Genomic DNA, 17,111 nt, shown 5'->3' with positions numbered 1-17,111 from the left:
GATATCAATTATCTGCATGTATATGTTTCCTAAAAATTCTATTCTGTCTCTTCCCACCACCAAGGTGGGATTCAGCTATACGTATATATATCTGACAGGTAAGTTTCATGAACAAAATGATATTGTAATGATACAATAAAGTTTGTTCATACTTACCTGGCAGATATATATAATTTAAGTACCCACCCACCTCCCCTGAGGAGACAGTGGAAATAAATTATGAATAGAAAATGGGAATGGTTCCTGATACCCGCCTCCCAGCGGCGGGAATGGGTACTAACCACCTGACTCCCACTACGTGTGTCGTAAGTTTTTAATTTCTGTCGGACTTCGGAAAATACAGCTATATATATATCTGCCAGGTAAGTATGAACAAACTTTATTGTATCATTACAATATCATATTTAGAATCTGGGGAGGGTGACTGACATGAGTGTTACACTAAACTGAGGTAAAAGATGGAGGCATTTTCCAGTACGTATATATGACATTGTTTCACTGCAATCACAATTTTTTCTTTTTTATCCAGTGTATATTGAAAGTATATCTGAAATTTAGCTGTGGTGCACTTTGGTCCAAAAATGTTCGTAGTTTAATTGTTGCATACATTTTAAGGGCTGAGGATTATTTTCATGTTGCCAAAAACCATTGCACATACTACTATGTATATTGAAGAGCACATACATATAAAAGGTATAGATATGGTATGGCATGATTGATTTATTAATTCTTATTATGTTCTAATTATGAAATTTCATTATCAAGCAATACAAATTTATTATGCTTGACAACATGTTATACAATTTGCAGCTGAAATGCAGTGATAAGCCTCCGTTGACAGAGGAGTCAGGAGTTTCTTTGATATTTTTTGAAGAAAGATTGCATTTCTATGGAGTATCCAATACTTCTGCCCGGTGTTTCTACAGTGGAATTAAAAGAGTAGAAGAAAAGGGCAACTACACAAAGAACTGTGATGGAAAATGGAAGTGAGTTATGCAGTTACTTACCATATACTCTTGTATTGCATGCAGTCCTTCTTGAAATTTGATGTCATTTTGGTTGTTACTGATTTAACATTTACATCATGAGGTTGCAAGTTATCTTGTCAAAAAAAAGTTCAGACATATTTATTGTAATAATTTTATTTTGTTCATGAAGCTTACCTGTCAGATATATATATAGCTGTATTCTCCGAAGTCCGACAGAATTTAAAAACTTACGACACACGCAGTGGTCGGCCAGGTGGTTAGTACCCATTCCCGCCGCTGGGAACCATTCCCATTTTCTATTCAGATTTTCTCTGTCGCCGGTACTGTCAACACCTGTTTTCAGTACCTCCGTCTTAGGATTTTGTAAACTTCATTGCCGCTTAACCCTTAAACGCCGACTGGATGTATTTTACGTCGACATTTTTTGTCTCTCGGGTGCCGACTGGACGAATTTTACGTCGACATACAAAAGTTTTTTTAAAAATTCGCAGAAAAATACTTTTAGGCCTACCAGCCGAAAACTCTTGAATCACGCACCTTGGGGGATGCTGGGAGTTCACGGATCAAGGTGTTGTTTTGTTAACAATCGTTACACAGGCGCGCAAGCGCGAATTTCTTTCTTGCCGCACTAAAAAGTATCTGTGACACATCTCGGAAATTATTTCGTCACTTTGACAATTTTTTTACCATTTTAAATTACCCGTTACATGGAGTATTATATATGAAAATGTGCGCATTTTTATGTAGAATACAACAAAAAAATACTCATGATTGTAGCTTTTATCAGTTTTGAGATATTTTCATATAAATAACAATGTGCCAAAATTTCAACCTTCGGTCAACTTTGACTCTACCGAAATGGTCGAAAAACGCAATTGTAAGCTAAAACTCTTATATTTGAGTAATATTCAATCATTTACCTTAATTTTGCAACTAATTGGAAGTCTCTAGCACAATATTTCGATTTATGGTGAATTTATGAAAAAGCTTTTTCCTTACGTCCGCGCGGTAACTCTTCCGAAAAAAATCATACATGCGATTATGTAATGTTTGCACCATTTTAAATTAGCCGTTACATAAAAGTTTTATATATGAAAATTTGTGCAATTTAATGAACATACAACTAAAAAACAACCCATGGTTGTAGCTTTTATCCAATTTTGAAATATTGTCATATGAAAAAAATGATAAGTGACAAATTTTCAACCTTCGGTCAACTTTGACTCTACCGAAATGGTCGAAAAACGCAATTGTAAGCTAAAACGCTTATATTCTAGTAATATTCAAGCATTTACCTTTATTTTGCAACAAATTGGAAGTCTCTAGCACAATATTTCGATTTATGGTGAATTTATGAAAAAAATAACATTTTCTTTGCGTCCGCGCGGTAACTCTTCCGAAAAAATCATACGTGCGATTGTGGTAATGTTTGCACCATTTTAAATTAGCCGTTACACAAAGTTTTATATATGAAAATGTGCGCAGTTTCATGTATAATACAACAAAAAATAGTTGAAGGTTGTAGCTTTTCTCATTTTTGAAATATTTGCATATAAATCACGATAAATAAGAAAAAAAACCCAAAAAACAAGTTCGGTCAAATTTGACCTCTACCGAAATGGGCGAAGAACGCAATTGTAAGATAAAAATCTTACAGTCTAGTAATATTCAGTCATTTATCTTCATTGTGAAACAAATTCGAAGTCTCTAGCACAATATTTAAATTTATGGTGAATTTAAAAAAAAAACTTTCCTTCCCTCCGCACGCGGATTCTCCGCCACAAATCTCCGAAATGCGTAAGTCCCATTCTCGGAATATTTGCTCCGTTTCATATTAGGCATTTCATAGAGTTTTATATATGAAAATGTGTGAAATTTCATGTAAAAATAAAACGAAAAATATTTGAAAGTTGTAGCTTTTCTTATTTCCGAAATAATTGCATATAGAAAAATATATATAAAAAAATTCGACATTCGGTCAACTTTAACTCATCAGATATGGTCGAAAACTGCATTTGTAAGCTAATATTCTTAAAGTATTATAATAATCAATCATTTATCTTCATTTTGAAAGAAATTGGAAGTCTCTAGGACAATATTTAGATTTATGGTGAATTTTTGAAAAACATATTTGTTTACGTCTGCGCGTTACGAATTCATGCATTATTTTGTGATAATATTTTCCCTGTGTTGCTTTTTATCGTTTTTACAATGTGTTATATAACCAAAATGATCGCAATTTAGTGTATATTACAACGAAAAAAATAGTAACTTGTTACCTTTAACCGTTTTGCGCACAGCGTGATTTGAATACAATTATATATGAAATTTCGTTTTTGCGCTATCATATATCGCATTATTTATATATGATAATGATAATATTTTTCATTTCTGATGGTTGCATACTAAACTTCAGGCAATGACAAAAAAAGGAGCCAAAAATTAACTCTTAATCTTGAAAACAAGCGCGCTGTGATTTTTTGAAAGAAATATTTTTTCCGCTCCCCCGCGCTCACTCTGAAACTCTCTGGCACACGGGGAGACATATTTTTTTTTACCACTTCGGCGTTTAAGGGTTAAGTATCCTAATTGTCTTTTGATTTATTGACTTGGATTTGTGGCTAGGCATACGCTATCATAGATTGATTTGAATTTGGTTTTGATTGACCTTTGCATAAGATGTCTGAATCTAGTTCGGCTAGTTTCAGACTGTGTTGTCTGCAAGAGTAAGGTGAGGCTACCGAAAGCTTCGGTAGATCCTTACTTGGTATGCACGATATGTACAGATCGCCCCATGTTGGCCTTCGAGCGACTGGTTCACAGAGGTCATGTCCTTCCTAGCGCACTTTCCAAGGACCCTTCCCGAGAGAGTCTATCTACTCTTACAGCCCCACTTCAAGAGGTACTACAAAATCTCTCCGCTCTGAGTCTGACTGCGTTCAGACTATCGAGAATTTGACCAGAGTGGGAGGCTTTTCAAATCAGTGGCAAGTACAATTGCCAAGGCTAGAAGAGCTTCCTTTCTTGCAGTGTACCAATCGGAGTGGGCCGTTTTCTGGAGATGGTGCAGGAAGAATGGCTGTTCCTCCACCTCGACCTCTGTGAATTAGATTGCCGTCTTCCCTTTCTATCTGAGGAATGTGGATAAGCTGGCAGTCTTGACTATTAGAGGATACAGAAGTATGTTGTCAACGGTCTTTGGACTCAGAGGTTTGGATCTGTCGAACAAAGCCCTTCACGATCTTTGAGGTCTTTTGAAATCTCGTAACTGTCTAAATCGAAGCTTCCGACATGGAACTTAGACTTAGTCTGGAAGTTCCTGATGTCGAAGCCTTTCGAACCTCTCCTTTCTGCAAACTTAAAGCACATGACCAGAAAGGCTAATCTTTCTAACCGCTCTAGCTATGGCAAAGAGGGTTAGGTAGGTTTAAGCCATCAGCAGACATATTGGCTTTAGAGGACATAATGCGGTGTGTTCTCTAAGCCCTTCGTTCTTGGCTAAGAATGAAAACCCGTCTAACCCTTGGCCCAGAAACTTGGAGATCAAGGGGACGGCACAAATTATTGGGCAAGAGCCAGAGAGAGTCCTGTGCCCTGTCAGGGCTCTCAAGTTTTATCTTGATAAACCTAAAGGAAGTCGAGGTCCTTCGGACAATCTATGGTGTTCCGTAAAAAGACCAGACTTCCCCATGTCAAAGAACGCCCTGGCGTTCTTTTTAAAGAGCTCTTACAAAGAGGCTCATTCGTCATGTTTGGACAAGGATTTGAAATCTTTTAAACTGAATGCTCACGAGGTGAGGGCGCGGCCTCGGAAGCATTTCAATAAAGCATGGTACTCAGTAACATCCTGAGTGCCGTGTTTTAGCGAAGCAACTCTGTGTTCGCTTCACACTACCTGCGAGATGTGAAGACGACATATGAGATCTGCTGCTCACTAGGGCCATACGTGTCCGCAGACACTACCTTGGGGGCAAGAAGTACCACTCATCCTAACCTGTAGAAAAGGGTTAGGAAGAGCTGTTAATTATAGTTGTTGGGTCGCCGCCAGTGGCGGACTTCTCAATTCTTAAGCTTTAGTTAAACATCCTTAACTTTGGCTAGGTTGGTCAGGTGGTGATATATATTACATCTTAGCCCTCATAGTATGGTCAATATGGTCTAGTCACATTGTGGTCACGCTCCCGTTGACAGATCATCTAGAACTCACCAGCTATACAGGTCACTACCTTGCTGGAAACTCTAGTAAAGCAAAAGCCGACTTGGGTGACAGTAATCACGAAGTCGGCTATGCTAACAGGTATGGAACCAAGATGTCAATCATCTGCATGTAAATGTTTCCTAAAATCTATTCTGTCTCTCCCTACCTCCAAAGGTGGGATTCAGCTATATATATATCTGACAGGTAAGCTTCATGAACAAAATGATATTGTTATAATACAATAAAGTTTGTTCATACTTACCTGGGAGATATATATAATCAAAGTGCCCACCCACCTCCCCTCAGGAGACAGTGGTAATAGAAAATCTGAATAGAAAATGGGAATGGTTCCTGATACCCGTCTCCCAGCGGCGGGAATGGGGACTAACCACCTGGCCGACCACTGCGTGTGTCGTAAGTTTTGAAATTCTGTCAGACTTCGGAGAATACAGCAATATACATATCTGCCAGGTAAGTATGAACAAACTTTATTGTATCATAACAATGTCATTTTTATGTTTATTTTGATATACCTGCCTCAGTCTTCACCTTGGATCTTGTGTTATGGTGGTACGGTAACAGCACTAGCTGAAAGTCTTTCTGGTACTCTTTGCTTTTGTAATATCCATCGAATTTCATGTCTAGATAATCTGTCCAGCGGTTGTACTATTCCTTTGTTCATCAGCTGCTAATTGACCACATCTCTAGCTGCTTCTGGTAACTTGCTGCTTATTCTTGACAGTCCCACGGTGCTTCTGTCTTACATTTTCCAAATATACATGCATACTTATATAGTACACTTTGCTTCTGTCACTCCTTTTGTGTCTTTATTAAGCTACTTTACTGTGTAAAGTTGAGATCCTGATTCCATTCCTCCAAAGTCATCTTTGTTCTCGTCACTTGTCCTTTATCCTTCCCCTTCGTCTGCAGGCATGTTTATCCCCTTCTCTGCCTGTTGCCTGCCACAACTTGAAGGTTGTTTGTTATCTTTACTGTTTCCTTTTGTACATCTTGATTCATTTACCAGGTCTCTCTTGAAATATATCTCTCCCCTCCAGTTGTGCACTGCATACTTCTGCTGCTGACTGTGTTTTCAGCATTAAAAAAAAAAAAAAAATATGAGTAGATACTAGTACTTTGAAGTTGATGGTGGACAAAGCAGGAGGTCAGCCATAGTCAATAGTTCCTATAATACCTATGGCTTATATGCTTTTAAAATCTTCAGAGGGAATACAGTACTATTTTGTTTTTGGTGTTTTCTGAGTGGAGACTGACTGATTTTAAGTTGAAATGTATAAGTGTCTTGATCTTAATTACTATTGATGTCATCATTCATATTACAGAGTACATGTAGCATTTAAGAATTTTTTAAAATTTTTGTTTACAGTATTTTAGAAACTAATTTTTATTTGTTTTTGCTTCAGTATAGGAAAGGAGATCCCAATACACCAAAGGGTAACACCTATGGCAGAAGATGGCATCTTAGTGAAGTGTATGAAAATGCCTTTAAAGAAAAAAAAGAAGACCTTTTATGAAAATGTCCACTTTTTTATACAGCCTAAGAGAATCAAGGAAAAAAGAGAAAAATTCAAGGTATGTTTACTTCACATATTGTTGTACCTTGTCAGAATTATCATCGAGTTACATATTAGTTTTGATATTTAATTGTATGCCCCTGTGTTTACCATACATGGACACAGGACAGTTAATCTGTCTGCCTATTGGACCAATCCTCAAAATTTTCTTTAGGACATTATGGTTGATGTTCATTTAATGCAAAATTATTATAATGTCTTTGCTTATAAATACTGATTTGAATGTCATATATAATGTAGTTCAACAAGTTACTTTTGGATCCAAGGGTCAGGTAATGAGAACAAAATTCAAATGAGATTTGAATTTTTGCAGTAAATTTTAAATTATACAAGATGATTCTCCACATTAGGTAAGAATATTACATTACTGAAACTGGTGTGCAGGTAATGTCAGGCTTGAGGACATACTTTAAGGTCAAAGGTCAGTTAACTTATTCTTGATCAGAACTTTTGAACTGTGCAGGATGGGTGTGAAGGAGTTATTAGTTTGTTCAGCTGGCATTACAATGTAAGATAGATATACTTCATATTTGACAGTGAGGCTTATGTCCAAAGTGAGATCAAGGTCAGGCTTAGAGGTCAAAGGTCATTTAGTGCAGTAGACAGATGACTGTGCAGGGAACAGCTTCAGTGTTGGTCATTTTAGTGTCGGAAGCTTTTTGAGATGAATCCCCATTAAGTTGCTAAGATTGTTCCCCCACCATTGCTGAGGTGAGTACTGTATAGGTAGTCCATACACAAATGAGTTCCATTCCAAGAGCTTGTTTTTAAGTTTAATTTGTTTCAAGTCCAACAAAGTTAACCTAGACATCCAAGCATTGTAGTTAGCCTATGACTAACTACAATGTGGTCTTTGCACATAAAGTTTATAGTAAATAGAATTCTTAAATATTTCCTTGAAAGAGTGGCAATACAATATATGAAAGTTTATATATCCCACATATTGTGTGGCCACAGAAGCTTGTAACTTTGAAATTTGTAGGTAGGGGATTGCCTCTTAACTTGTTAACTTCTGTTATGTCGTGCTACTTATGTCTCTTTACAACTGAGTCCATGCCTTGACCAAATAAGTAGGCTGTAACTTTACCTTTCAAACTAGGTTATGTCATGCATGACCTAGTTTAGGGTAATTACATAATGTTAGGTGTTATTAAGCTCCATGACTGGTTTTGCTGTAGAGATACTAGTCTGTTCTGTTCCCTGGAGAACCATTTACTGAGTTTTAATATGAATACTTTTACAGTTAATCCCATGTGGTTTTACTCCCTTCTTGTGTTAACTTGTACAGCTTCACTATATGTCTCTCGCAGACACAGTTTGCTTATGTATTTTCTAAATGCAAACGAAATAAGAAAAAAGCTTGAAATAGACTTTTAACTACTATCTCTCTAAATAGGAGAATGTTCAGATTGACTGCTTATCACTTGTTTCCAAATTAAAGGCCCAGGTTTGAATTCTGGCTGGGGCACAAGGCCTTAATAATTGCCATAACATAATTCCTTGTGGGTGTTATTCCAAGGTTATAGTGTGTTTAGTTATACATACTAATTAATATTTGTGACTGAATTGTTGCGAGATTTAAAAACCCACATCCATACTAACTGTCAAACTTTACTGTTAACAGAGTTTTACCAACTCACCAATCATCTTTTATGGTGAAGCTAGGTTGATATCAGTTCTCAGTACAGCACATGTATTTAACAGGAGAATGGATATATTCGTGTCAATATCATCTTTTGTCTCTTGATAGCCATATGGTCAAATTGACTTTATTGTTGTTTCTGAACCAAGGGCCTGGGTGCGAATCCTGGCCAGGGGTGAAACAGTTATAATTTATAATTCTATTTAGGCAAAAGTTATTCCTAAGGTATAGTGAATTCATATTTGGTGATATTTGTGGCTTTATTATTTTTCATCATGTAATATATGTGTGCAGGAGATCTATTGTTAACATTAGAATGAGAGGAAGAGGTGGCAGATATGTTGAAAAGGTGGAAAAGTGGGAATGTAGAGGAGAGGACTGAAATTCAACTTAAGCAAACCAGAGATTACAGTGACTGGAAAATACGTAATAAGTACAACCAGGATCGTAGCTATGGTTACTGCAGGAAGGGTGTGGGCGTGAACTGTGTACCATCTAATGGAGGAACCAGATGACATCAGAAAATATACTTAAGGGAAGATTTGTTCCGACACGGCATACAAACCTTCGGTCCTTTTACAATAGGAAGGTACTAGCGGCAGCTGGATAGGTCGTAAGCTTTCGAACAAGGGGTTCGGTAGTTAACTGCTTGTCCGACAGGCGCGCGCGCGCGACTGGGAGGTAAACAAACCACTTTTGCTTTCGGCCTCACAGCGAGTAGACGTGTGTGTTCGACGCTCTCTTGCCCTCTTCTCGTCGTTTTGCTTTCCTTGAGTATATGGTTGTGTTTGTGTATGAAAGAATCATTGTAAGTACAATCATTTCTCTTTATTCATTTAATTGTGATTTATTGGTCAATCATGGAATCTCCTCGCCTCGCTACCCCACGGAGACTATGCCCGGGTACCGAAGGGCGTAAATGCGGAAAGTTCCGCTCATTCCCGGAAATTGACCCACATATTTTGTGCGCTCGGTGTCGGGGGCGCGAATGCACCCGAGCCGAGCCCTGTGAAGTGTGTAATAATTGGTCGGAGGCGCAGTGGACTTTGTATGAGGGCAGGAAGAAGCGAAGGCCTGCAAAGGAGTCGTCGGAAAGCTCTCCCGCGACTCCTTTGGTTACGGACACTTCGTCTTCTTTCCTGCCGCCCGCTCAGCTCCCACGTTTGGCGCCTTCCCCTTCGGGGGGGGTTTGGGGTTTCTAGGTCCTTCTCCTCACCCGACTTGTCGAGTGTGGAGGAGGGCGCTAGATACCCTGACGTCGAGTTGTACTCTGGTCCTCTATCCGTTCGTCTTCGCGCGAGCGGTAGAGGATCCTGCTAATCACCCGACTTTTGCTTTCCTCAGGTGCGGTTGCCGCGAAGGACGACCTCGGACAGGTGTGGGCATCGTTGGGGCTGCAGGGCGTGCCGAGTGTCCAGGGGCTGCTCTACCATCTCGCTGGCTCCGTGGCGGTCACGCATGCGACGGTTACGACCACCACCACGACCCTTACAACACCTGGCTACGCTTCACCTCCTCACCTGGTGTACACACCCCGCAAGCGGTCTCTGTAACACCAACTACATCGGTGCAGGGGCCAGTCGCCGTACCACGGGGGAGTGTGATGCCGCCACCTGGGTTTGCCGTGCTGCCGCGACCGGACTTCGTGTACCCGAAGAGCTCGCCCCTGGACCTCCCACCAGTACAAGGATGTCTGTGCCGCTGGTCCGTCCAACTGGACCCGCCTGCACAGCCTGCCGGACCTGCCCAGCCGCTGTTCACGGACGTGACGTTGATGACCACTGCTGCCGTTCCTGTACCTGCTCCTGCCGTCTCTACTGCTGTTCCTGTGATGCCTGCACCTGCTGACGTTGTTCCTGTTCCTGGCTCCGCTGCTCCCGATGCTGATCTGTTCGGACAGGTGCGTCCGGGCCCTGTTGCTTCGGCAACAGCAGCCCCGGCTCCGCTCTGGATGACAGATCTGACATCGGTCCTGAGGAGGTTGACGAAGAAGAAGAAGAAGAGGAGGAAGGTGTTGTCGTCGTCTTCATCGTCTTCTTCGTCGTCGTCGTCGTCTGCCGCCTCTTCCCCTTCTTCTTCTAAGGCTCCCCCGCCTAAGAAGAAGAAGGTCGCCTCCCCCCCCCCTAAGAAGTCTCCTTCGGGAACTTCTAAGGGCCCGTCTCGCTCTGGTGAGACGGGGGGTTTTGGTTTCTTCCGCTGGTCACCCTGCTCCTTCGGGGGCAGGACCCGTCTCTTCTTCCGCAAGGAAGAAGACTACGGGGACCAGAGGAGTGCCGGCTAACACCGGCACTTCCTCACCTGCTGTTAGTGGTTCGGCCACGGCAGCAGGATCCGTCTCGGCCTCTCGTTCGCGAGAGGTACCGAGTGTACGGTCGCCTAACAGCGACCGTGCAGCTAGGAACCAGACCTCTGAGCCAGCTCAGCGTCAGGTTCACGGCACGGAGCGGAAGACTGGTGACAGCCGCTCACGCGACTCTCACCAGACCAGCTCTCGCTCTCGCGGCGAGCAGCTGGCCACCCGGGCGGACGTGACGGTCCATGACCGGCCACGGGCTGAGGCTGGGAAGAGGTCCCCCGTTCGCCGGCGGCACCAGCCACGGCTGGTACCAGCGACGTGACGCGCCGTGAGGATACGCACCGGTCTCACCGTGACAGTGGAGCTCGCCGGTCGCCTGACCGTCACTCTCACAGAGAGCGATCGGGTACGGCGACCAGACACCAGCTCCTCTGACACACGAGACCGGGGCCGCTGTGTTCTCGGTCCAGCCGTTCTCCACAGCGAGACGGCTCGACTAGGTCTGCAGCTCGATCGCCACCGCGGGTTGACGATCGCCTGCAGTCTTCCAAGCCCACTGGTTCTGCCAGCGAGCGAGGAGGGAGCGTCAGGTCTCCCTGCCTCTCCCCATACCTTCAACCTCCTCGGGTTACACCGGGAGGGGCGAGGTATTGAGGAGTGATCGTGAGGGGTGCGCCCCTCAGGATCCCACCACGTCGTCATACGTACCAGGCACGGTTCTCGGACCAGCCAGGTCGTACGCACAGGTGGTTGGAGAGGACCGAGGGGTCTGCTTCGCTGTTCCTCCCCTCGAGGGAGGAGGGTCTCGGGAGATGCTCCTGTTTGAGGGACTGGATGGTCCGACTTCCGCAGGACGCAGTCACTCCTGAGATCCAGAGGAACTTTGCCGAGGTTATTGCGCTGATTCGTCAGCACAATGACCTCGCGGAAGGATCGCCGCTCCCACCATCCGAGCCCACGTCCCGGCTCGAGTCGTTCTGGGGCCCGAAGAGGGAACCCAGACCGACGGTGGGTTTGCCGCGTTCCGAGCTTGCAGACTCAGTGCTGGACCAGGTAGAATCGCTTGTCTCCGGACAAGACGGTTCTCTCAAGTCTGGCAGGTCGAGCAAGCTGCTTCCACCTCCTCTGCTGCGACAGCGGCGTTTTTACGTGCCATCCGAGGACCCGATGCGCCCAAACACGGTGAACCCGGAGTTAGCCAGGCTGACTCCGGGTGTGTCTCTGCAGCAGCTCCTGTCCGAGAACCTATGGTTCTCGCAGCAAGAGGCACTCGGCCTGGAATCTACTGCCATGGCAGCTTTCCAGGCCGTCTCCTGGCTAGATCTGTGGTCCCTCACAGTATCTAAGGTCGCAGCCAACTCCGGGGGAATTTCTCCCGAAGATGACTCGGCCTTTAGGAGACTTTGCCAGTCTGGAGGAAGAGCCATCTCCTTCCTTGCCCACCAGACGGTGAACCTGTGGGCCAACCTGGTTCTCCGACGAAGGGACGCTGTCCTTACTCGGGTTTCCAGGGCGGCCGGGCGTGAAAGCGGCGTTGGGACTTTGCAACTGACCTTTACGGAGTTCCACATCTCTCTTCCCAGGAGAGATGGTGGACGCTGCGGTGGACAGACGGCGCACTGACGACAGTGACCGTCTGGTTCACCAGGCAGTCTCGAAGGCTTCTGGGCAGCCTCGGACTGCGGCCAAGTCTAAGAGCTCGGCTAGCGCTTCCTCGGTGGCTAAGACGGTAGCTGCGTCGAAGCCCGGGGAAAGACTCTGTCTTCTTCGACTTCTACCAAGGGGAGCCGTAACCAGCCCTCCTCCCAGCCCTCCTCCTCCCGTGGAGGCTCTGGGAAGAAGTCGAAGAAAGGGGGGAAACGCTAGGGACGGCGTTCCCCCTCACCTGCTGCCGGAAGTGGGGGGGTGCCTGGCCAGCCATTGGGCAACTTGGCAGCGCTACGGCGCCGAGACCTGGATTGTAGATGTCCTTCGGGAAGGATATCTATTACCCTTCGAATCTCGGCCACCCCTCACCTCCAACCCGGTCCAACAGCAGTCGTACGTTCCAGCATTGAGACAGGAGATCAAGACCATGCTGAGCAAGAGAGCTGTAGAAATCGTCACGGATCAGTCACCAGGCTTTTACAGTCGACTCTTCCTGGTGGAAAAGTCTACGGGAGGCTGGCGCCCGGTGATAGATCTCTCTCCTCTGAACCGGTTTGTTCGCCAGACCCGGTTCACGATGGAGACGGCACGATTCATGGCTCGACTCATCAGGGAGAACGATTTCATGCTTTCAGTGGACTTGAAGGATGCGTATTTCCAAATACCCATTCATCAGTCCTCCAGAAAGTACCTCCCGCTTCATCCTCGACGGGACGGTGTACCAGTTCAGGGCACTTTGCTTCGGTCTCTCAACCGCCCCACAGGTGTTCACGCGAGTGTTCACTCTGGTGTCTGCTTGGGCCCATTCGCACGGGATACGTCTGATGAGTATCTCGACGATTGGTTAGTCCTGGCGAGCTCCCGCTCGCAGTTGCTACAGGACAGGGATCGACTGCTCGAGTTCTGTCGCGATCTGGGGATCGTTGTGAACTTCGAAAAGTCCGATCTCGAGCCCAAGCAGAGGATGAAGTACCTGGGTATGCTGATCGACACGGTAGCAGGGCGAGTCTTCCCCGCAGACTCGCGGATCAGCAGATTCAGGGAGGCAGCCAACCAGTTCCTGTCTCGGCAGGAACAGGTAGCTCAGCGATGGCAAGTCGTGATCGGACACCTGTCGTCACTCGAGAAGTTAGTCCCTCACGGGCGTCTTCACCTGCGGTCTCTTCAGTGGAGACTAAAGGAGAGTTGGTCACAGGCAACGGATCCCCAAGCTTTCCAGTGTCACTGACACCGGAGGTGAGGCAGGACCTAGCCTGGTGGCTGGACGACAGGAACCTCTTAAGGAGAGTGCCTCTGCGCACTCCCCCCCCGGACATGCAGCTGTTCTCAGACGCATCGACCGAGGGATGGGGCGCACACCTGGAGGAGTTGCTGACTTCAGGAGTGTGGGACGAGAACGACAAGCACCTTCACATCAATGTACTGGAACTCAAGGCAGCGTTCCTCGCCCTCCAAGAGTTCCAGGACCCGCTTGATGGGACACTCAGTGGTGTTGATGTGCGACAACACCACGGTAGTGGCCTACGTCAACAAACAGGGGGCCTAGTGTCTCTCCCGTTGTACCAGTTGACTCGGCAGGTGCACGAGTGGGCCGAGGCACACTCAATAGAGCTGTCGGCACGCTACATTCCAGGGAAGAGGAATGTAGTAGCAGACACGCTCAGCCGTCGGGATCAGGTGATAGGGACCGAATGGTCTCTACACCAGGACGTGGCGGAAAGGCTCTTCGACCTGTGGGGGCGACCAGTCGTGGATCTGTTCGCCACCCGGCACAACAGGAAGCTCCAGGTGTTCTTCTCGGCCGTGCCGGACCCATGGGCAGCTGCAGAGGACGCTCTTCAACACCCGTGGGACAACCTCTTCGTCTATGCCTTTCCCCCGTTCAGCCTGATTCGCAAGGTGATCAGTCGAGCACTGGTCACCCCGAATCTCAGAATGATCCTGGTGGCTCCCAAATGGCCACAGGCCATTTGGTATCCGGACCTGCTGGCTCTTCTCGCAGGAGAACCGAGAGAGATTCCCCCTTGGCACACCCTTCTCGCCCAGCCACACGTCGAGCGGTACCACCGAGCAGTCCAGTCCCTACGTCTTCACGGCTGGCTGTTATCCACCATCTCTTGCGAACGAGAGGCTTTTCTCGTAGCGCAGCAACAGAGATGGCTGGAAACGTCCGTCAGTCCTCTGCAGCTGTGTACCAGGGGAAGTGGGCCGTCTTCTGTGGTTGGTGTCGTAGACGGGGTCTATCTCCTCTCAGAGCCACTCTTCAGCAGGTAGCGGATTTCCTCGTTTTTCTTCGCCGAGAGAAGCTCCTCTCAGTCCCCACAGTCAAAGGATACAGAGCCGCCTTGGCGCTCGTCCTGAAACTGAGGGGATTGGACATCTCGAACTCGTTCGAGATCTCCTTGCTTATGAGGAGCTTCGAAAGGTCTTGCCCACCCAGGGAACTCAGGCCCCCTGCGTGGGATGTGACTCTCGTCCTTAGGAGTTTGACTCGAACGCCGTTCGAGCCACTCCGAGAGTCGTCAGACAGGGATCTGACCCTCAAGACCCTCTTCTTGCTGGCCCTGGCATCGGCGAAGAGAGTAGGGGAACTTCATGGTCTTTCCTATGATGTACGACATTCCAGGGGATGGGGATCTGTGACGCTCGATTTCGTCCCGAACTTCGTTGCGAAGACTCAGAAACCGTCGATCCCTGACGACAGGTTCGAGTCCTTCACGATTCCCTCCCTAATGGACTTCACCGATAATGATGCGGATGAAATGCTGCTTTGTCCTGTGAGGGCGCTACGGCGCTATCTGAAGAAAACTCGACACCTCAGGCCTGAGTGTCGACGCCTCTTTCGTTAGCACCGGGGAGTAACCAAGAAAGAAGTATCCAAGAACACTCTTTCATTCTGGCTGCGTGAGGTCATCAGGAGGGCGTATGAGGCTGATGGTAGTGACGACATCCGTACGTCCCGTCCGAGAGCTCACGAAGTCAGAAGTATTGGCCCCTCGTTGGCGTTTCGTAAGAACTTCTCCGTGGCGCAGGTCCTGAAGGCAGGGGTCTGGTCTAACCAGACTACCTTTACGTCCTTCTACCTTCGGGATATTGCCCACAGGTCCTTGGATACCTTTTCCTTGGGACCCGTGGTGGCTGCTCAACAAGTTGTGTAGCTAACCCAGACCCTCGCAGGCTGAAACAGCATCGAGTCCTGGTGTGACTGTGTGGATGGATGTGTGAATGAGTGAGTGACTGGCTCCCTCTTCCCGTCTTTTCCTCCTCCTCTACCTGTGGGCAGAGGGCCACGGTCGTCACTACGCTGGATGAGGACGAGATGCAGGTGAGCTATATGACAGAGCCCCATCCTATCCCTTTCACTAGGGATAGGAGCAGAATATCCACCACTTCCTCCTACAAGGGGGGGGAAGTGGATGCCTACAAGAGTCAAACCCATGACTTTATATTTGCTCCTGTACAGGAACAAGTTCTTACATTGCTGGTACGAAGAGATACGCTTGCCTCTCTCTTAGTACTCGGTCCAGAGGTCTGACCATTGATCCTGCGGTGCACACCCCGATCAATCGGACAGAGGCTTGGATCCCTCCCTCGCTCTTACGACCAGGGAGGCTTCCAAGGTTGGGCGAACACCAGTCTGTTCACAAAAGACTCAGATTCCTCCCACCAAGAAGTGAGTCTTCCTATTGTAAAAGGACCGAAGGTTTGTATGCCGTGTCGGAACAAATGACAATTTGTCCAAAATTGCATTTTTCCTAACTATACAAACCTGAGGTCCTTTTACACATAGCCCCACCTCATGCCACCCCTCACTCTGCAGTTTTTGCTTGGGCCAAAAGCAAAAGTGATTTGTTTACCTCCCAGTCGCGCGCGCGCGCCTGTCGGACAAGCAGTTAACTACCGAACCCCTTGTTCGAAAGCTTACGACCTATCCAGCTGCCGCTAGTACCTTCCTATTGTAAAAGGACCTCAGGTTTGTATAGTTAGGAAAAATGCAATTTTGGACAAATTGTCATGTTTTGTTGCATGAAAGGCATTAGAAAAGCTAGTGGGGAAGAGAGGGTAGTTGAAAGCTTTGTTGTGGTAAATGGACATGTAGTATTAGACAACATAGAGTATTTCCTTTGTCCTGGGAATGCATGGAACTGTAAAGTTAATGGAGAAAAAGAACTAGACTCTTGGTAAATAAAAATATCTCTTTGGAAGAGAGAACGAATATACTTCTGATGGATACATATTGTACTCCCATGTGGCAGAAATATAGTCACTGACAAGGAAGATGGTAGAGAATTTGAAAAGGTGTGGCTGTAGCATGTAAAGATGAATTGCTGTAATGGTGGGAAAATTGCATTACAGAGGAAGAATTGTTGGAGAGATGTGATGTCTAGAGGCTGTAAAAAAGCTCTCGAAGACTGAAGTGCTTTAAACACATCATTAGAAGAATGAGGAATGGGACAAAGGACTATATAAGGAAGTTGAAAAAACCTTGGAAAAGGGAGGGAGATAGATTGAGACCTGATTGGAATTGAAGCTCATAGTGCACAAGACAGAAAGGTGCTGGAATGAGAACTCATCTTGCATCTAAATCTGTAAAGAGAAAATTAGATGCAAAAATAGTCATGATGCTGTGATGATACTGTAATTTGTTTATATCATGGAGACAGGTGCACTTCTTTTATAACATGCAATGTCCATAATATTGTTTTTGAAGTTTAATTTGTTTATGCAGTTTTTAAAATATGTA

General features: G+C 45.9%; 1 protein-coding gene across 1 annotated transcript in view; it reads left to right on the top strand.

Annotated features, from left to right (window-relative positions):
* The first annotated feature begins 771 nt into the window (after positions 1 to 771).
* Positions 772 to 17,111, top strand: part of LOC135210101 (uncharacterized) — a 31,538-nt gene continuing 15,198 nt past the window's right edge. The window contains exons 1-2 of the mRNA XM_064242907.1: positions 772 to 986; positions 6,612 to 6,780. Of these exons, the coding sequence (XP_064098977.1) occupies positions 781 to 986; positions 6,612 to 6,780 (375 nt within the window). The 5' untranslated portion in view covers positions 772 to 780. The remainder of the gene's footprint in view (positions 987 to 6,611; positions 6,781 to 17,111) is intronic.

The sequence above is a fragment of the Macrobrachium nipponense genome, chromosome 39 (genome assembly GCF_015104395.2).
Source record: "Macrobrachium nipponense isolate FS-2020 chromosome 39, ASM1510439v2, whole genome shotgun sequence".
Lineage (NCBI taxonomy): Eukaryota > Metazoa > Arthropoda > Malacostraca > Decapoda > Palaemonidae > Macrobrachium > Macrobrachium nipponense.
Note: the sequence above shows the minus strand (reverse complement) of the source record. Positions and strands in the feature narration are given on the sequence as shown.